Below are 21,308 nucleotides of genomic sequence, written 5' to 3'. Positions count from 1 at the left end.
TCTCTCTCTCTATCTCTGTCTCTCTCTCTCTCTCTATCTCTGTCTCTCTCTCTCTGTCTCTCTCTCTCTCTGTCTCTCCTCTCTCTCTCTCTGTCTCTGTCTCTCTGTCTCTCTCTCTATCTCTCTCTCTCTCTGTCTCTCCTCTCTCTCTCTCTGTCTCTCTCTCTCTCTATCTCTCTCTCTCTCTGTCTCTCCTCTCTCTCACTCTGTCTCTCTCTCTGTCTCTCTCTCTCTCTCCCTCTGTCTCTCTCTCTCTCTCTCTCTCTCTGTGTCTCTGTCTCTCTCCCTCTCTCTCTCTCTCTCTCTCTCTCTGTCTCTCTCACTTTCTATAACAAAAGATTGACTTTGACGTTGACTTGCTTTTTATCCCTGTGAACATAGCCATAGAGGCATAACAGGTAAAACACACCAGGGTGGCAGGAAGAGGAAGACAGCTCATAATAGTCATTTATTTATTTATTTATTTATTTCACACATCACACCAATCACATATCAGCAGTACAGAGCATGTCAGCTTGACCTGGTAACAACAGCCACCGATGCCGTGATGCTGTTGCCAGTAGTAGTGCAGCTACAGTAGAGATCCATATGTTCCTTTTGGAACGCTGCTTCACATAAAATATATATGTATATATAAAGCGCAAAATTATAATTTTCTCCTTCAGATAACACACACCAATCTACAGAGGGAAGTCGGAAATAAAATATATTGCATATTTGAAAGGGAATGTGAGAGTGTGTGTGTGTGTGTGTGTGTGTGTGTGTTGCATTGTGATGTTTGACTCTATTGGCTGGTCTCTAATAATCTGCATTTTGGTCAACTCAATATTATGATCCACAGTTCCAACTGATATCTGTATAACACTGATAAATGCCTCAATGTGCAGGAAAGTAGAGACCTATCAAATCAAACAATATAACTTGCTGAGATGTGTGTGCATGATTGTATGTTTCAGGAGTGTGTGTGTGTGTGTGTACCAACATGTTTTTACTGAAACTGAGTGTCACGCATGATTTATAGTTTGCACTCTACTTGCACCATCCCCTCCCACCCACCAGGTGGCGCTCTCTTTATTTCTTGGCCTTGCCCTGGGCAGCCACAGCCTCCATGGCCTTCCTCACGGTCTCCTCGTCCCCCAGGAACTGCATGGGCGCCACAGGCTTCAGGTTCTTGTCCAGCTCATACAGGATGGGGATGCCAGTGGGCAGGTTCAGCTCCATTATGGCCTCCTCTGACATACCTGGAGAGAGTCACAGCATCAACAAGCATGAGTCAATGGCAGCACTAGTAACACTGGAGAGTTGAGGGGAATGAAGAGAGTCTGTTCAGGGTCAATCATTGTATTGGATTGGGTGTGTTCTATTGTTTATGTTTTCCATCTCAGAGAACGAGAACCAATGATGTTGTATTGCACCTTTAACTCCTACTTCCACCTCCCCATCTCCGCACCTTTAACTTCTACTCCCCCCCCCCCCCCCAACCCCGGTGATGTAGAAGTTAAAGGTGCAGTACAACATCACCAGGGTTGGGGGAAGTGGGAAGTAGAAGTTAAAGGTGCAATACAACTTCCCACTTCCCCCAACCCTGGTGATGTTGTACTGCACCTTTAACTTCTACTTCCAATTACCCTCCAATCATGAGTCAGTGGCAGCATGAGCATGTGTAACACTGGAGAGTTGAGATGGGGTTGGAGAGGAGAATGAGGAAAGTCAGTTCAGGGACAATCGTGTTGTGTTGTGTTGTGTGGTATTCTGTTGTGTTGTGTTGTATTGTATTGTATTGTGTTGTATTGTATTGTATTGTATTGTATTGTATTGTATTGTATTGTATAGTATTGTATTGTATTGTATTGTATTGTATTGTATTGTATTGTATGGTATTGTATGGTATTGTATTGTGTTGTATTGTATGGTATTGTATGGTATTCTATTGTATTGTATTGTATGGTATGGTATTGTATGGTATTGTATTGTATTGTATTGTAAGTGTTCTGTTGTTTATTGTTTTCCACCTCAGAGAACAGGCAGGACCACGGCCTCCCCCATGAGTCAGTGGCAGCATTAGCATGAGTAACACTGGGGAGTTGAGATGGGGTTGGAGAGGAGAATGAGGAGACCCTGTTCAGGGACAACTGTTGTATTGGATTGGATTGGATTGTAAGTGTTCTATTGTTTACGTTTTCCACCTCAGAGAACGAGAACCAATGATGTTGTATTGCACCTTTAACTTCTACTTCCTACTCCCCTCCCCCCCCCAGCCCCCCACCCCCGGTGATGTTGTACCATTAACGTCTAGGTCCACCTACCCTCCAAGTGCTTGACGATGCCCCTCAGGCTGTTGCCGTGGGCAGCGATCAGAACCCTCTTGCCCTCTTTGATCTGTGGGACGATCTCGTCGTTCCAGAAGGGCAGCGCCCGGGCGATGGTGTCCTTCAGACTCTCACAGGACGGGAGCTGGTCCTCGGTCAGGTCGCCGTAGCGACGGTCCTGCAGGAAAACGCTGGTCAGTGCTGCATAGCCAAGCTTGGGTGAGAATATATTGTATGTGTGTGTATATTCATGCTTGCCTTTTTGTGAGTGCATGTGTGTGTGTGTGTGTGTGTGTGTGTGTACATGTGTGTGTGTCTACATGTATGTGTGTGTGTGTGTGTGTGTGTCTACGTGTGTGTGTGTGTGTGTGTGTCTACATGTTTGTGTGTGTGTGTGTGTGTGTGTGTGTATGTGTGTGTGCGTGCGTGCGTGCGTGCGTCCCCATACCTTGCTGATGTTATTGTAGAAGTCGTGGTCCTCCTCCATGGGCGGGGGAGGGGTGTCGTAGGAGCGCCTCCAGATCTTCACCTGCGCCTCTCCGTGCTTGGCAGCCGTCTCCGCCTTGTTTAACCCCGTGAGGCCACCGTAGTGGCGCTCGTTGAGGCGCCAGGTCCGGTTCACGGGCAGCCACATCTGGTCGATGCCGTCCAGCACCAGCCACAGGGTCCGGATGGCCCTCTTCAGCACCGAGGTGTAGCACACGTCAAACTCATAGCCAGCGTCTGCGGAGGACACCGGAGGTGGGTTAGAGGGATGTACGTGTGTGTTTACAACACATAAATGAAGGTCCTACCGGACCCATCGGTCTCTTAGCTGCTGGTTTTGCAGGTCTAAACTGACACATTTTGGTTTGTTGACGGTCGGTGGCAGCGCCGGCGGGGGCCAGGTTGGTTGTAGTGAGCTGAGTCTGTCGTCCCGCCCTGCACAGCCTTGTCAAAGATGGCCACAGCGTGCAGAGTCAGACTGATTTTCAATGAGGGGTGTGTCAGGGTCAAATAAATGCATACAGGGAGGACAGACACGGTGCATATCAGCAGCACAGAGCATGTCAGCTTGACCTGGTAACAACAGCCACCGATGCCGTGATGCTGTTGCCAGTAGTAGTGCAGCTACAGTAGAGATCCATATGTTCCTTTTGGAACGCGCCGTCAATGTTCACTCAAACTACATTGCTTCACATAAAATATATATAAAGCGTCCTTTAAAGCGGCAGCCTTGCATGGATGGGTTTTGTCTCGCCGAGGAGAGACACAGTAGCTTGCACACACCAGGGGAGGCAGAAATCAGAGGAATGAGGAATGGTATCGAACACATGCCTCATTCCGTTCCGTGTATTACAAAAGGGCCCCACCTCCGATTTCTGCCTCCGCCAGCCTCTACTGAGTGTGGCACACACATAGTTTGGGTTGCACAGTGGCCCAGTTACTCCCTCACAGGCTCAGAGAGCATACTTTAACTCACCGACTGCCAAAAAGTTCCGGAACCCTCACCACCTAGAGTGCCAAGTGTTCTATGTGGCGTCTACCTAGCATCAACACTTTGATTGGCTACAAAATGAAGCATCATCATTTATCCAATTTTAATGCATTCCCTTCCTTCAATCAGAGATGAACCTGTGTGAAAAAGTGGCTCCCTGGCTCGTGTCTTCCTTCATCTGCACAGAGGTGACAAGCAAATTCCGAGCGGACATTACTTACACCGAGATTTCTTTCTTTCAGATCATTGCATGTGATTGAAGGACGGGAAACAAGGCGAGAAAGGAAGCAATTTATACTAGTGCTAGTCCCTACCCTCGAGTAAGGGTTATACGTGTGCATTGGAGACAGGTTGCGCAATATGCCTTGACATCCCAGTGTCTGATGAAACAGCGGTTCATATTGCCATTATAGGTAACTCCAACTGACGATGCCGCAATAGCACAACTGCCGCTACTTCCCCAGCCGCGCCTTGCGTAACCATGCACTGCCCATCATCCCCAAACCTGCGATGGCCCTGCCCTGGCTTAATCCAATGACCGTGAGAAGGCCAGATTATGACATTATATGATGCGTGTGTGTGTGTCAGTGATTGACCGTCACCTTTCAGGGCCTGTCCACCTCTCTTCGCCTCCTGCTCCCCGGTTTCGCTGAGGTCCGCATCGAACCATCCGCAGAAGCGGTTCTCCTGGTTCCAGCAGCTCTCCCCATGGCGGATCAGAACCAATTTGTACGCAGCCATCTCGAGTTGTGTGCCCTCTCCGCTGTATTTCCGGGAATTTAAGTGTAAAAAGCTCCTTATCAAATGCGGCGAAAATACCCGCAGCAGAGTCGTGACTTGTGCTCCTCGTCAGACGGGGAAGAGAGATGCAGACGCGGTCGGATCGGGTTCAGAATGATGCGAGGTTACAGAGTCGGCTTTTCTGAACCGGACAGATCGCGCAGTAATTCCAGACAGTGCTCTCTCTTCCTGCTGGGCTGCACCAATCAGAGGCCGACTGGCGCTACATGCAGAGGAAGCGAACGCGCGATGCCGCACGTCAACACGGGACGCGCAGCGACCAGCCGAGAACTAGGAACTCTCGGGATAATTGAGAGTTCTTATCAAAAATCTTTAGGCTAGATGGCTCTAAACCTTCTTTATCTGCGATGGTGAACTTTTTCCCCAATTCTATGACACCTGGTCCTCTGCGGCTCAGTTGGTAGAGCATGACGTTAACAACGTTAAGGTTGCGGGTTTGATTCCCGCTGGGACCGTATATACTGAGAAATGTATGCGCTCGCTGCAATGTAAGTCGCTTTGGATAAAAGCGTCAGCTAAATGGCATTTATATTATATGTTAATGCTATCAGCAAAGCATATTATGATTAGTGCGATAGCTCTATAGTGCGATAGCTGATGATGTCATAAATCCCCAGCCCAGTGATGGCCTATCTTCAGACTTCAGACATTTAGCAAGTAACTGACCCCCTACGAAGTAGCCTACATAGAAGGAGTTGACGATAGCCATCTCATCTCCTCAATGACTCACAGCTTGATACATCTCATTCCCAAATCACATGCAAATGTATGTATTAATCTTATTAAAAATTTCAGTAATGTACAGTGTTTACATAAGCACAAGGTGCAACTAAAGTTGAGGAACTCTGAGACCGGGTCTGCACTCTAATAACGCGATCTAACTGCAGAGCAAGGTAAGGTGCTGATGAGATGTGGGAAAGGGTCATCTGTGATTGACTATCATAAAGTAGGGTGACTCCTGCGTCATTGGTCAGGACCATGTAATAACTTACTAACCCTAACCCTAACCCTAAACCCTAAACCCTAACCCTAATAACTTAGAGGTGTTAGGGTCAAAACACCTGTAGACACAGGGCACTAAACACTGGTTTACAAAGTGGACGGGGAACAGCTTTTTGTACACACCCTGATTAATCAAACCAAGATCATCCAGTTGTAGAGACAGGTTGTGTGTGTGTGTGTGTGTGTGTGTGTGTGTGTGTGTGTGTGTGTGTGTGTGTGTGTGTGTGTGTGTGTGTGTGTGTGTGTGTGTTGTGTGTGTGTGTGTGTGTATTTACCAATGTGTGAGCCGGCCCTTACCCAAGGATTTAAAACAACCAAAGGGTGCAAAGTGTTTCAGCCTCATGAACCCTGTTGCTCCTTCCATGTCTGCATAGTGTTGCGTTTTCCTCAAAATTGTACAGTGTGTGGTCAAAATGATACAATATTTAATATTATACAGTATACTTTGGTCTTCTATTAGGGAAAGAATGAATGAGATACAGTCCATGCCACTAGTGACTGGTAGTCTGTGGCTCAGATGTCTCTGGGTTTTCCAACTGTTTTCCTAGATGGGAGCCTCAGAGGAATTACGTGGATGATTGACAGTTGAGTAGGCGGTGCTTTGTCTGATGTTGACAGTAGAATAGTCACAGGAGGAAGTGCCCTCTTTAGAGATGGAGGTGGTGGCTTCTTTGGGGCAGCTGGGGCTCTTGTGGAAGCTGACACTGGCATAGTGGAGGGAGTCAGCGGGGCTTGTGGGTAAGTTGGCGGTGGCGTAGATGGAGTTGATCACAACGCCTGAGTCGGGCTGTAGGGGGCGCTCCTTTATCTCCTCATAATCACAGTTAAAATGACGACCCTGGAAGAGGTGGGGGGAGAGAGGGGAGATGATTGGGGAGGAGGTCGGGGACGTAGACCATGCTTGTTTATTGCATGCACACACGCATACACACACCTGTGCACTAACCTCTCTGTTGTTCCTGGCATCTGTGTTCACCCTGTGTGCTGAAGAGACAGCAGCTGTGGAACACACACACACACACACACAAACACACACACACACACAACAAACACACACAAACACACAAACACACACACACACACACACACACACACGACAGAGAGAGAGGAGACAGAATTGAAATGCTATGAATGGGGAAAGTGGTAATGCGAATGCTCAAAATCACTGCACCTCACCTAGTGGTTAAAAAGGGTACTGCCAGACAACAGAAAAAATGCCTGGAGTTTAAATTCTGTCATGACATAAACTTATTGATACATTGTTTCAATGTCTGCTGCATCTTTCCTATTACTTTCCCTGGGTCTGCTGCATGCAAATTGGACTGGGAAAAATAAAAATATTTAATGAGTGATTTATTCTATATATCTGTAATATTTCATGTCATGAATTGCATTATTAAATATTATTATTTCTAAAGGCCAAATTTGGTCAAGAACCCTACATTATTCCCCTGGGGCTGATCCTCGAACATGTACAAATCCTAGAAACGTGTCTGTCCAACTCATTGCATGACAGGTGAGTATGTGTGTGCGTGCGTGCGTGCGTGCGTGCGTGCGTGAGAGTAATATTTACAAAATGCTTCACCCTGTGCCTTGTTTCTTTTGTGTCTGTAGAATGCGAGCACAAAGACCACAAGCACCAACGCCGCCAGACTCACGGCCAGACTCACGACCAGACTCACGGCCATGGAGGTCACTGGGGTGGATGAGGTCACCGGGGTGGATGGTAATGGAGACATGGAGGTCACTGGGGTGGATGAGGTCACCGGGGTGGATGGTAATGGAGACATGGAGGTCACTGGGGTGGATGAGGTCACCGGGGTGGATGGTAATGGAGACATGGAGGTCACTGGGGTGGATGAGGTCACTGGGGGGGATGAGAAGGTTATGGGTGGAGCTGATGGTGTTGCAGCTGGGAGTGGTGAGGCTAGTGTTGTTGTTGTTGTTGTTGTTGTTGTTGTTGTGAGCGGTGATGGTGTCAGTTGTGTTAGTGTATGATTGAGGAGATGACACTCATCCTCCCACTCCCACTAGTGGACGTAAAGACAGCGTGGTTTCTGAAGTTTCTCTCTCTCCTGCTCTCCCTCCATCGCTCCTCTCTCTGTAACCTACTTTCTGAACGTCTACCTCACATCATCAACCTGAAGTCTCCTCTCTCTGTAACCTACTTTCTGAACGTCTACCTCACATCATCAACCTGAAGTCTCCTCTCTCTGTAACCTACTTTCTGAACGTCTACCTCACATAATCAACCTGAAGTCTCCTCTCACGTATGATCTCAACACTGGAGGAGCTCAAAAGCTCAGAGATGCTTAGTGATCCATAATAATTGATAATAATTGGTCCGAATAATTGGGACATAATTAATCATAATTGGGAGATAATTGGTCCAAAGCTGTTGTTACCCTCCTCCGGAGGGTCAGGGATCAGACCTGGGTCGAAAAGCACTTGAAATACTTTGAGCATTTGTTTGAGCTTGCCTGGAGTGCCAAATGGCGGGGTTTGGCCTTTTAAGACTATTCCATTTGATGCATTGTGACAGGCATACTCAAGCACAGCTAAGTATTTGAAATAATTTCAAATAGCAAAGCCAGGTAGGGATGACATCATAGACGGCAGAATACTAGGAAGCACCGCAACTCCTTCTCAGAACTCTCTCACAACACAAGTACACCACAACAGAAAAACCCAGCACAGGAAGTAAGAACAACAAAGCAGGAAGTGTTTATGTTTAAGATAAAGCATCGCCCTGACTGTGCTGTTACTCTGACAGGCAGGAGTAATAATATAGTAATATAATAACAAATGTACTTGTTTTAAATCGCTTTTGGATAAAAACGTCTGCTAAGTGTAAAAAAATGTAAATGTAAATGTACATTCAAACTCCCCCCCCCTATTTTGTTCATATTTTGCTATTTTGTAAATGTTTTGTCTATATTTGCTATTGTTTTTTATGTCCCATGCACCAACCTCCACCAAAAGTAAATTTCCTGTATGTGAAAATATACTTGGCCAAATAAAAGAATTCTGATTCTGATTCAAGTGTAGCTCTGCCAGGTATTGGATTTGAATGAAGAGAGGAACAAAATGTGTCTCTACTCACGTGTGATTTGTAGTTGGGCCTGTGTGATCAGTGCAATGTAAGGTCCTTCATCATGTTTCACTCCACACCAGTAGGTCCCTGCATCTTCTTCAGTCAAGTCAGTGATGGTCACAGCCCACAAGGCTCTACGCCTTGGCGAGGGATTGTCATCTGAGCTGATGTGATCACAAGTCTTTGAATCGATGCCTTCTTTGCATAAGTACTTGATGCTGTTTTTGTGTTTCCATGGATATTTGCAGCTGATGTTAGCGTCTCCTCCCAGATAAGCCTTTGTGACTGACTTCTCACAGCACTTCTCTGTCAATGGAAATAACTGCTTTAGTATCGTTGATGTACTCTAGTTATGCTAACAACAAATGCACGTAGGTTTTACTGAATAAAAGTCTCTCACCATTCCTAACCTTCAGCTTCACCGTGTCAGCTTTTGCCACTCGTCCACACTTGTAGGTCCCCTCCTCGTTTTTAGTTAGGTTTCTAATGACCACCGTGAAGAACTCTTCTTTGCTGTCAAGCAGAGAAAACTTTCCACTGTGTTCCCATGAATTCGTCCCCGATGTTTTTATCTTATCGACACAGTTCTTGCCATTCGAACAAAAACTGATCCTATTTTGTCTCGGGTTCAGTGGTTTTTTACACTTGATGATGACCGACCGTCCAGAATACCCAGTCACCTCAAAGGAGGTTACCCAACCTGTCAATCAGACAAGCAGAGGAGATGTTTTAAAAATAATTTTACTTTTATCATATTAATAATTATATTAGCACTCCCCCCATCCCTCATTAAATATGCTGGTGTGTCATAGCTATACTTATGTGGAATAAAATGGCTATATCAATACTAATAGACTGTAAACTAGTCTTTTTTTGTGTGTCATATGGAGCTTGTTACCTGTCATGAGGGAGAGGATGAATATCAGGAGGTTCCTCATCTTGTGGACTCTGGGGCTCACAGCTTCTCTCAGACACAGTGAGAGTGTTTGACTCGACTGTACTGTTTGGTTGTTCTCTAAATGTATTTCCTTGTTTAATGCTTTACGCCCAAGTCTTGTACTTTTGTTTAGGCTTGCTCTACTCATTCAAAGTATATGGACTCCCCTTCATCTCTCTGTCTGTCTGTCTGTCTGTCTGTCTGTCTGTCTGTCTCTGTCTCTGTCTCTGTCTCTCTCTCTCTCTCTCTCTCTCTCTCTCTCTCTCTCTCTCTCTCTCTCTCTCTCTCTCTCTCTCTCTCTCTCTCTGACAGCCCCTCCCACAGAAACATTAGACTGCTAAACCACATAGAGAACACTACTGAATAAACTGTTGCTGGCCAGTGTTAAAAGTGTTCACTTCTTCTTTTATTTAGCTGCTGAAATGAAGTCAAGATTACTAACTAAAATCATCAAAGCAAGAAAAGACAAACATACTATACATAAATATCCTTATATATATTCAGAGAAGCCCCTGCGAGTCAAACAGCTGGGCGTGCAACAGGGAGCTGGTCGCAGTCTGAACGCCTTTTGAATCATATGATAAAACACGCTGGCGGTCTTAAAACAAAATCAACCTTTATTTCTCCTCAGATAAACTCTGACAGTTCATGTATGCATGCATGCATGTATGCACTCACTGCAATGTATAAGTCGCTTTGGATAAAAGTCTCAGATAAATGGCATATACTATTATATATTATGTTCATATCTGTAGCCCGATCACTGTGAACAACAACCCATCATGCCATGAGCTGGGGCTCAGTGAATGCGGTGTTGAATGTGTACATGTGGGTCGTTGTGTCGGAGGAGCCCTCGTAGAAGGAGAGAGTGTCAGCTGGCCAGTCCAGATATACTCCTATTCTATGGGCTTCGGGGACGTTGCCCGGGCGTGGAGGAGGTGTAAGAGTCAATTCATTATTGTGGCAAACGGAGTATTTAAGAGAACTGACAGAAGAGACACCAGGACTGGTCATTGCCTCCGGTCATCGCCGGTCAGACCCTCTCTACACAGCACAAGATACAGTGTCTTAAATCTCTCTGGGTGATCAGGACACGGTCTTTGTATGACACCCCTCATGGTTGAAACTCACTTGATATGACGAGATGGTAGTAATGAACCTGTATAATCACGGTCATATACTGTATATCAACAACCAGAATCGTGACACATGATCAATATTCAATCATAGAGAATAAAGCCCTTGTATTGTTATTAACGCGTTTAATGGACGGAACCTCGGCTAGCTGTCAATAGATATTTGTAGACGAGACAGTATTTGTAGACCATGTGAGTAAACACAATTTCTTTCTCATTTTAACCAAACACATTTGTGTCATTAATGGTATACACTTTACAGTCAACCAACAGCTCAGCATTTACGTCACGTTTAGTTTTAAGGAAATGCTTTATCATACCATGTAGCCTTAATCACAATCAGATCTTGGTCAAATACAGTACAAGCTACTTGAGCTGTGCTTAATTGAGTTTGCCTCATAATCAGTCCCTGGTCCAGACCACTGCAGCCCTAGATGAGTCCTCTTCCAGTGCAGAGTCCTGGGTTCTTCTTGTAAGGTTTGTGTCCTCTGATGGGTAGACCTCTGAGACACACAACTGTGGAAGGCAAATCATTTTGTATAACTATAATTACAGTTATTAATCATTTTGTATAACTATAATTGCAGTTATTAAAGAACACAATGCAGAGTAATATGTATGTACAACCAAGGGTAGTCCGGGAGACATTCCTGTGTGGTTGGGTGCTGGGGGAGAGATAAGGGGACCCCTGGGTACCCCCAGATAAGTCATACATGTTGGAATGTTGAGGAACTGGAGAATAGGCCAAGTAAGAGACTTATATGGCCTGGCCACAAAATGGAATGTATAGGAAACTTTGTCTCCTATAAGTACTGCGCCTTTTTCTTTGTTCTTTGACGTACTCTGGTTGTCTCTTGGAGAGAGACACCATTGTACTCCTGAAAGCTTGTATTATTATTAATCATTGTGATTAGATTTGTACAAGTCTTCGTTGACTGAATTTTGGAGTTCGATACCCAACCGACTTTATTAGGAACAAAGGAGAATTTCCTCTACACAACCAAAACACATATGTACACACAAACATGCTCCCCAAAGACCCTGCAGGGGAACACAGGTACGCACACACACCCAAGAAGATAAACATCCCAGGTACAACAACACACACATACGCGTCCATCTGGATCCCCCTTGTCTCAGTCATCAAATCTGACCGACCGAGAGGCATTGACATCGATGGAAAACGTCTTATTGGACGGCGCAGAGTACCCAAGTCCCGCCCCCCTGCCACCGAAGTCCATGCGGCGCGACTGGGCGCGGTCAAACTCCCCCAAAAGCCCTTGCTGCAAACTCTGCTGCCCGTCTTTCCCCAGCGCCATGTTGGCCCGCCCTGCGCCTGCCGCCATTGGCCAGCTGCCCTTCTTATAGCCGCCCATCAACCGAAGGAACTTCTGCTGCTTGTCTGTGTTGTCAAACTGGGCGGTGCCCCACTGGCCGAGGCCCTGGAGGAAGAGAGACATGCTTGTTACACACGTACACTTGTTCCATCCATTTTACGTCACGTAATAATATCAGAATGGAAAAAAAGAAAAGAGTGAGGTAATGAGTGGCGTTTATTTCTTCACGTACTGACCGATGAATCAGGTGCTACTTTGGGTTTAGATTCCTGGTCAACCTCCTTCTGTAAAGCCAGCCTTCTCGCCTACGGAGCAGAATACAACAGCCATGTTATACTTCTACACTGACGGTCCACTTCTCTGTAGCTCTTAAAATGGATAAGAATAAAGGACTCCAAACTTGGGGAGGAGCTTGTCAATTCATTGTTAGTGTCCCTGTAGCCACGACAATGCATTCATAAGGATGTTTTATTTTTTTATTTTTTTTACACTCCTTTTTCTCTCAGATTCATAATGTGGGACCATACGAATGTCCTCCACATTCTGGGTTAGGGTTGTGTGTGAATGCAGTATGTTGTTTATCAATGATAACAGCATTCACTTCTATGGCATGTGTTTTATTCAGAGAAAGTCACAAGACGTTCGAAGTTGCACAGTCAGCAAACTAGGAGTGGATTTTCTCTCATCGTAGTGATACGACAGAACAGCAGGCAACTGGACGGTTTGGGAGCTTTTAACAGGAGCGTACGCTGGACAAGCAGATCTAAACTGACCCAACAGAGATCTAACGGATCATCGGTGATCTACCTGATCAATGTTGACCTCGTCCGTGTTCCCCGTCTTCTCAGACAAGAAGACGACGTCTACCTGGGCTTCCGTCTGGAGCAAAAACACAAGACATCAGACAACCTCCCACACTCTCACTCACACAGAAAAAAACCTCAGGAGAAAAGTGTTTTTAATACATTCAATAAGGACACCCCTCTCAATGACTGTACTGTACGTTTGTGTAATTGCATTGTATGTGTACACGTCTGTAATTTCTTGATGGTGTGTCGATGCTGTTTTTAATGTGTTGTGGTTGTCATTGGTTTGTAATGTTTGTGTATCTGTAACTTGTTCTGTGACGTACTGTGTGTGTCTACATTTGAGAAATATTGTTTTCCTTGGCTGCCGTCTTGGACCAGGTCTCTCTTGAAAAAGAGATTGCATCTTTGATGAGACTCACCTGGATAAACAAAAAGGTTAAATAATAATAAATGCCACTGAAAACCAGTTGACGTCAGAGACTGGGGTGACCTTGGTCCAATGGTCCTGTGTGGATGAATGTGGATGGGCATCCAGAGTGGATGAATACGGATGAGTGTGGATGAGTGTGGATGAGTATACAGAGTGCTGTGTATGTGCTTAACCTGGTCGTTTGAAGTGTGTGATGAAAAAGACAGTATAAACGGGTGAATCAACTGCTGTGCTGATTAAGTTAGGTTTGTTTTGCTGTTTCATGTTTGCTATCTCATTACTGTAATGTCACGTCATGTTCTTGGGCATGTCCATAAATATATAGTAGGCTTTGATAACCTCTTGACCCCCCCCCCCCCCCCCCATCAACTCACCCCCTGGTCTTCAGGGTCACAGTATTCCACCTTGATCTTCTTCTTCCCCTTCTCTGCAGTGTCTCCTTTCTTCTTCTTTCCCTTCTTCTGTGGGATGCTCGCCTCTATCGTTTCCTCCTCCTCTGCTGCCTCTTTGTCCCCAGTCTCTGTTTCTACCCCAGAGGAACTCTTCTTCTTCTTCTCTTTCTTTCTCTTTCCTTTCGTGCCGTTGGCGACGGCAGCAGCTCCACCACTCCCTCCCTCCTCCTCCTCCTCCTCCGTCTTTTGGGGCGCCTTCTTCTCCTTTCCTCCTTTCACAGCAGTCTTTCTCTTTTTCTTCTTCGGCTCCCCCTCTTCTACCACAGCCTGCTCCTCCTCTGTTTGCAACGAGGCCTTCCTCCTCTTCTCCTTTCCTCCCTTCTTCATCTTGCTCTCCTCCGCCTCCCCCTTTCCTTCTGCCTCCGAGTCTATGCTCGTGTCTGCAGTGCTGTTGGAGGACTTGGCGCTCTTGTTCTTCTTCTTCTTCGTGTTATTCTGGACTTCCTGTATCTCTGCTACCTCTTCTACCTTCACTGTTGCGGTCGCCTTAGCTGCTGTCCCTTTCTTCTTCTTGTTTGTGTTATTCTGGACTCCCTGTATCTCTGCTACCTCTTCTACCTTCACTGTTGCGGTCGCCTTAGCTGCTGTCCCTTTCTTCTTCTTGTTTGTGTTATTCTGGACTCCCTGTATCTCTGCTACCTCTTCTACCTTCACTGTTGCGGTTGCCTTAGCTGCTGTCCCTTTCTTCTTCTTGTTTTTCACCAATCCTTCCCCTGCCTCTCCCTCGTTCGTCTCTGCGCTCTCCCCGTTCCCGGCAGCTGCTTTCTTCTTGCCCTTTGTTTTCTTCCTCTCTTCCCCCTCTCCGTCCTGTCCTCCCTCCAGTGGTTCAGTGGACGACGGGAGCTTCTTCTTTCTTCTTTCTTTCTTTCTTCCGTTCTCATCTTTACTTGCAGCTACGACCTGAACCTTTGGCTGAGTGACCTTCTTTTCTTCTTGCTCTCCTTCACTCCCTCCATCCCTGGTTGAAGACACCTGCTCCTCCTCCACCGGAGTCTCTCCTTTCTTCTTCTTCTTTTTCTTCTCTTTCTTTACAGGGCTTTCCTCTATGCTCTGCTCCTCCTGCTTGGCCACCCCCTTCTTCACCTTCTTCACCGTCTCCACGGCAACCATCGTCTTGTCGTCCGTGTCGGCTCGGGCCAGCTGAGACAGGACACATCCCATAATATCATTACTAAAGCAGTCATCTCACAGACAGGTGGAAACATCTCTGCTAGTAAAACACACTCACTGAGTAAACAAAGAGTAAAATACTGACAGCAAAATGACCTGCTGGAGAACAGAGGACACGTGCCAATGATCTGCCTGATGCTTGGGGCCGGGACTCCTTGTCAATGTCCCTCTGTAGGGCCAGCAGTCGTGCCTATAGAGAATGAAACCTCGGTCAGTGGTCATGCATATATCACGTGTTTACATGTATAATCATCTGAACATACCTGATACAAATGTCATGTTTGAGTAGATGCACAAACTGTGTTGATTTGACAACATTGTTTCTGATAGGCTACATGTCAACATGTTTCTGATGGGCTACATGCCAACATTGTTTCTGATGGGCTACATGACAACATGTTTCTAAGCCTCCGGTCTGTTAATAGAGCCGTCCCTGGTGTCCCTGGTATACCAGACCCTCAGACGGTTACCTGACCTGACATGTGTACACATATTTTGTCTGTTGCTGACTATAGTTTGCCAGTGCTTGGGACAAAAGGTTAAAAAACACTGCTTGCCAAACATCACAAAGGCCAACATATCAACACTGTTTTATTACTCCTTCATTGTGTTGTTGAGGAGCTAACTTGTCCAAAGCATTTCATTACACCGTCTACGGCTGTATTTTGTGTATATGACAAAAACTTTGATTTGATTTGATATCAATAGACTCCGTCCTGTCTGACATGATGGTAATCTAACCTATTTGATTAGAACTGATCAATTTTGCTACCTGGTCAGTATGTCTGATTTTGGCCGGATTTCCAGTCTTCTCTGCCACAAAGATCACTTCCTCATCGGATGCCGTCTGAGGTAAAGATAGGATCTGCATGTAGCAGACGCCTTTATCCAAAGTGATTTACAACAAATACATTCGTTTAAGTAAGTGAATCATCTATCCATCAGTCATCATATAGCGAGAAAAGCATGTAATGGTTAGCTAGCTAGTTAGCTAACGTTGCTAAAGTAATCAATGCTCGGACCAGGGGCCATAGGCAGTCACAATGCTAGGAGAAAGATTTTAATTATGTGTTTATTAAGAGGAGAGAAACGTGTACAGGGGGGTAGTGGGGGTGAGGAGGTCTTCAGGAGGGAACTGTAGACATGAAGTCTGTTTGGTTCTCACAACAATTTGACCATGTGGCAACAAAGCAGGAGATATACATCAGTAAAACGTCAGTAAGGAAATTAAATCATACATTAGACTACTAAAACTGCCATTAATTCTGAGCTATCAGTCTTTCAGTAGATTCATGGTGCATGCCGCTCGTTATGTTGGCATATCAGCTTCCTAGCGACGTTAGCTAACTAGCTAGCTAACCATTACATGCTTTTCTCGCTATATCATGGCACTTCGCGTTAGATGTATCGAGTGAACACAATTTTTTTTTGTTGCACAAAAAGGTTTCGTGATTACATATTTACTGACAACTTTGTAGAAGTTTACTTACTTTATCGATTCACGTGGAGACCTCTGTGTGTGTGTGTGTGTGTGTGTGCGGTCTCTTGACCCGGAAATATTACTCCACTTCCTTAGTAATCCAAAAGCGTACCTAGCAACAAGCACCACCCTTCACTGTGTGTGTGTGTGTGTGTGTGTGTGTGTGTGTGTGTGTGTGTGTGTGTGTGTGTGTGTGTGTGTGTGTGTGTGTGTGTGTGTTTCCATATACACTCACCGAACACTTTATTAGGATCACCTGTACTCCTTCTCATGGTGGAGGTGGTGTAAAGGTGTGGGGAATGTTTTCTTGGCACACTTTGGGCCTGTTAATACCAATCAATCATCGCTTGAATGCCACAGCCTATTTGAGTATTGTTGCTGACCATGTGCATCCCTTCATGGCCACAATTGACCCGTCTTCTAATGGCTACTTCCAGCATGATAATGCACCATGTCACAAAGCAAAAGTCGTCTCAAACTGGTTTCATGAACATGACAATGAGTTCAGTGTTCTTCAGTGGTCTTCCCAGTCACCGGATCTGAATCCAGTAGAACACCTTTGGTATGTGGTAAAACAGGAGATTAACAGCTTGAAAGGGCACCTGAAAAATCTGTCATCATGGACCAGAATCTCAAAGAAATGTTTCCAACATCTTGTGGAATCAATGCCACGAACAATTGAGGCTGTTTTGAGAGCAAAGGGAGGCCCTACCCAGTATTAGTATAGTGTTCCTAATAAAGGGAGACCCTACCCAGTATTAGTATAGTGTTCCTAATAAAGTGCTCAGTGAATGTATATATGTGTGTGTGTGTGTGTGTGTGTGTCTGCATGCGTATGTGTGTATGCGCGCACTTGTGTGAGAGAGATTTGAGATTTAGAGACTCACGATGCAAATCAGTGAAACGTCTCCCATGTGATTGCTGCATTATTGATACGGTTCTAATTCGGATGCTACAGTAGCATGTGGGCGATCCCTGGCTTCATGGCTCAGAAACGGACCAAAAACAAAACACTAGAGGGCGTCAGAGACTCCAGCAAAGCCTGCAGCCTGCCTTCAGCTTATAAGAACACTCATAAGTCACTCACAACAGTACTTTACTTTACCACCCCAATGACCAAAGATTAGTGTTTTGAAACTTCATACCAGAAGTCTCAAAACAGAAACAGTTTTTCGATGTGATACACATATGAACTCCATTGTCTCCGGTAGATCGAATGCAAATAGATATGTCATGTTTAGAAGCAAAAACAAACCCTTTGAACTGTTAAAACTACAAATACATTTTTATTTCGTTGAATTTGTGTGAGAAATGTGCTTCCAAACAACAAACATACCCCTCTTCTGTAGGGAAATATAATGTTAGTAGCCATACAGTACACCCACATGCTCACTAATACCAACCACCCTATCAGTTACCCTACATGGGTTAGTCCTAGGTTAGAGCACCATAGGGGTTAAGAGGCAGATGGAAAGTCCATTTAAGGACAAAAGGGCGCCTCTTCAAGTGTGAGGAACATATTACAGGTAAAGAGCAAAGAATATACAATATTATGTATAATAGGTTGTGCAAATCAGGCCAGCAAAGTTTATGTGTAATACATAACAACACTGACACTGAACCCATTTAAATAGTGTCCAAAGGCATAAGTTAACACACACCAAGCCTACTGATATAACTACAAAAGTACAGCAGTCATTTGTGACACCATTGAGTTCAAATAATCAACTTCAAAATGCAGCCATCTTTAAAATGTGCCACACTTTACATCTCATAAGTTTGTTCATGAAGTGCGAATCACAACAACTCTACCTGACAAAAAAAATAGATTAAGCCTCAGAAAATACACCCTTGACCACAGTGTGAAAACTGCAGTCATAAATATATAAATAGTTATGCTTATCGATAGCACGAAAGCTCATCGAGTGTGTAGAGAACATGCGTGGGTGGGCCAGGATGGAGAGCATTGTGGATGGATGCAATTTACATAAATATAACCACCTCCTGCGCCCTGTGCCCTGCGCCCTGTCTCATACGCTTGCTAACTTTTCAAAGCAAACACAAAATGTACTGCAGCTAATAATATCAAAACATAGAATAAAACTTTCACAGAGCAAGCTTACACGTCAACATCATCATAGGAGGCAGGGTCCGGGCTGCATGGATTGGGGCTATGTCCATTGTCCCCTATCCCCTCTCTGAACCATATCCACTGTAAGAAGCTGCTATTAAAGGGGCAATCTGGGATTGATCAAATTGTTTATGATACAGTATGTAACCATCGATTCTTGAAGAATATAACTTCTAAATGCCTTCTAAACTGTCATACCCCCTCAGAATAATAACAATAATAATGATAATAATAATAATAATAATAATAATAATTGATTGCATTTATATAGTGCCTTTCAGACACTCAAAACCGCTTCACATTGTAAGATCTCACTACCAATGTGTAGCCCCCACTTGAGTGATGCGATGGCAGCCATTTTGGCTGTCAGTGGTAAGGTGGGGAGAGAATCATGGAGCCAATTAGGAATCAGGGGTAATTAGGAATCAGGGGTAAAGAGGTGGCCATGAAGGAACAGAGGTCAGATTGTGAATTTAATGAAAACACTGGTGTTTGCACGCCATTGCCTCGAATATGAGTATAAGCTTATTTTCCTCCGTTGTGAGTAAACAATGTAATTGTAAACAAACACTGGATAGCTACAACACATGGTTAAAACGTAATTGTGATCTCATGGAGGGTCAGTCCTTGCATCCAGAGCTCCGTCTATGAATTTGAGAGGTGGTCACATTTCTCCAGCCTCGTCCCTTAGCTTGGGGTAGGGGGTGTGGATCCTAGATCTGTGCCTTGGCCTGACATCCTCTTGCTTGTATTCTTTATCCAGTCCACTTTCCTGCTGTGGTGGAGGTAGTGGAGACTTATTTCTGACCTCCTCCATTCCGGAACCATGTGTCTGTCCTGTTGTCTTGGAGACAACTACCATGTCCTTTTGTCTTGTTGTCTTGGAGACAGGCTCAAGGTTCCGCTGTCTCACCACAACTGTCTCCCTGTGTAGTTTATAGGAGCCGTGGGCATCTGTGTGACACATACAAGGGGTTAGTGTGTGTGTGTGTGTGTGTGTGTGTGTGTGTGTGTGTGTATGTACTCTTGTGTGTCTGTGTGTACGTGTGTGCGCATGTGTGTGCCTGTGTGTGTGATACACGTACCGTTCCACCGTTCATCACAAGGGCCATCTCAGTTGGCTGGTACATGTGACCACGGAAGGGAATCCCAGGCCGTATCCCCCCGTTGCCATTATGGTACGCCCCACCTCTGAGTGCTAAGGTACCAAATGAGGGAAAAGAGAAAACAGCAATAAAGGGGGTGTTGATATTCAGGTTTATGCTACTTTAGATACTCATCTCTTCCCACACACACGCACGCGCACACACACACACACACACACACACACACACACACACACACACATACGTTTAAACACACCTGCACTGTGCTCCTCAATAGAGAAGGCCTGGTTCTCTGCGTAGGCTCTAAGGGGATGGGGGGCCAGCTCCTCTCCGAAGCGCGGAGGCGGGGGCTGGCTGGTGTCAAAGTAGTCGTGTGCTGTGGGAGCAGGGGGGTCCCGCAGACACAGGTGGGCCTCTGGGATCGCGTGGAAGAGCAGGAGGACCCAGCCCTGCGAGACCAGGGCCACCGCCAACGCCGGCTCGTCCCAATCGCGGACCCTCCGCCCCCCCCCGGCTCGCCGGCTGGGCCCGGGCCCGGGCCCCATCCCCCTCAGCGCCTCCTCGCCAAAGAGGTAGAAACCCAGCCAGGCGACCCACAGCAAGGCAGACGCCAGGCAGGACAGGAAGAGCCACACGCCATTACACCGCCACCTCCGCCCCTCTCCCTCTCCGTCCCCACCCTCCCCCTCCGCCTCCCCCCATCCCCCGTCGCAGAGCACCACACCCAGGGAGAGCCCCATGGCGATCAGCAGCAGCCCCAGGGTGTAGAGGCAGGCCAGGGCGAAGTCCAACGGGGGGTAGTCGCAGGCTCCATGGCCTTCCCTCACCACCGTCAGCAGCAGCCACTCCCCGGAGATGATGGCCTGGACCAGGGCCAGCACCAAGCCCAGCCCGGCCAGGGAGCTCCCCGTGGGGCTGCTCCGGCCCGACGCCAGCCTCCTCAGTCTCACCGCCTGGACCAGCAGGCAGGAGAAGCAGAGGGCAAAGAGCGGAGCCCAGAGGGCCCGGCGAACCAGGCACAAGGCCTCGGTCCTGCCCACCAGGAAGGCCAGGGAGAGGGCGAAGAGGCCCAGGAGGGAGGCCAGGAGGAGGAGGAGAGGCCCCACGCCCGAGCGCCTGTCTGGGTCCAGGACGGAGCGGAGCCTGGCCACGAGGACGGAGGAGAGGACCACGGAGGTGAGGGCGCCACCGCAGGCCACGGCCTCCAGCACCACCCCCCACACAGACTCCAGGTCGCACAGGACCCGGTAGAGGGGGTTCACGTCGGCCCCGCAGCCCTGCGGAGGGGGGGGGGGTTCCACGTCAAAGGCGATGTCGTCGTCCTGGGACTGGCCATAGCCAATCAGAGAGAGGAGGAAGAGGAGAGCGGGGCTGAGGGCCATCTGAGAGAGGGGGAAGAGGAGAGGAGAGGAGAGGAGAGAGACAGAGAGAGAGAGAGAGAGAGAGAGAGAGAGAGAGAAAGAGGGGGTAGGGAGTGAGTGAAGCTTGTGTGTATTGTTTTATTCAGTGTGACAAGACACCATGGCATAAGTTTTTGGGGAACTATTTGTAGCTTTCTTTCATTTCAGACACAGACACAGACACACACACACACACACACACACAGACACACACACACACACACACACACACACACC

General features: G+C 46.6%; 4 protein-coding genes and 1 long non-coding RNA gene across 10 annotated transcripts in view; all 5 read right to left on the bottom strand.

Annotated features, from left to right (window-relative positions):
- Positions 1-21,308, bottom strand: part of LOC310821882 — a 55,340-nt gene that overhangs the window by 5,164 nt on the left and 28,868 nt on the right. The gene's annotated exons all lie outside the window — the stretch shown is intronic.
- LOC310821879 (phosphoglycerate mutase 1) lies at positions 450-4,787 on the bottom strand. Its single transcript, XM_083694147.1, has 4 exons — positions 4,389-4,787; positions 2,758-3,032; positions 2,307-2,487; positions 450-1,241 (listed from the first exon to the last, which is right to left on the bottom strand). The coding sequence occupies exons 1-4, from the start codon at positions 4,525-4,527 to the stop codon at positions 1,072-1,074; spliced, it is 765 nt and encodes a 254-aa protein (XP_083550273.1). The 5' UTR covers positions 4,528-4,787; the 3' UTR covers positions 450-1,071.
- LOC310821880 (uncharacterized protein) lies at positions 6,117-7,449 on the bottom strand. The gene is made up of 3 exons (XM_083694148.1): positions 7,175-7,449; positions 6,536-6,588; positions 6,117-6,427 (listed from the first exon to the last, which is right to left on the bottom strand). Exons 1-3 carry the CDS (start codon positions 7,428-7,430, stop codon positions 6,134-6,136), a joined length of 603 nt encoding a protein of 200 aa, XP_083550274.1. The 5' UTR covers positions 7,431-7,449; the 3' UTR covers positions 6,117-6,133.
- On the bottom strand, positions 10,884-16,522 carry knop1 (lysine-rich nucleolar protein 1). 6 transcript variants are annotated; one of them, XM_083693402.1, is made up of 8 exons: positions 16,445-16,522; positions 15,727-15,836; positions 15,040-15,144; positions 13,707-14,924; positions 12,901-12,972; positions 12,330-12,398; positions 11,869-12,198; positions 10,884-11,272 (listed from the first exon to the last, which is right to left on the bottom strand). In XM_083693402.1, the coding sequence occupies exons 2-7, from the start codon at positions 15,823-15,825 to the stop codon at positions 11,893-11,895; spliced, it is 1,869 nt and encodes a 622-aa protein (XP_083549528.1). In that variant the 5' UTR covers positions 15,826-15,836; positions 16,445-16,522; the 3' UTR covers positions 10,884-11,272; positions 11,869-11,892. The 6 variants fall into 6 exon arrangements, with proteins under 6 accessions (XP_083549528.1, XP_083549527.1, XP_083549530.1 ...); XM_083693401.1 differs by having other exon boundaries at positions 10,884-12,198; XM_083693404.1 differs by having other exon boundaries at positions 10,884-12,198; positions 15,727-15,801; positions 16,445-16,492.
- Positions 19,475-21,308, bottom strand: part of gprc5bb (G protein-coupled receptor, class C, group 5, member Bb) — a gene marked incomplete at its 3' end in the record, with an annotated part of 2,757 nt that continues 923 nt past the window's right edge. Inside the window, exons 2-4 of the mRNA XM_083693897.1 lie at positions 19,928-21,053; positions 19,651-19,763; positions 19,475-19,519 (exon numbers count right to left, since the gene is read on the bottom strand). Of these exons, the coding sequence (XP_083550023.1) occupies positions 19,475-19,519; positions 19,651-19,763; positions 19,928-21,053 (1,284 nt within the window). The remainder of the gene's footprint in view (positions 19,520-19,650; positions 19,764-19,927; positions 21,054-21,308) is intronic.

This window comes from Argentina silus (genome assembly GCF_951799395.1).
Source record: "Argentina silus genome assembly, chromosome: 22".
Taxonomy (NCBI): Eukaryota; Metazoa; Chordata; class Actinopteri; order Argentiniformes; family Argentinidae; genus Argentina; species Argentina silus.
Note: the sequence above shows the minus strand (reverse complement) of the source record. Positions and strands in the feature narration are given on the sequence as shown.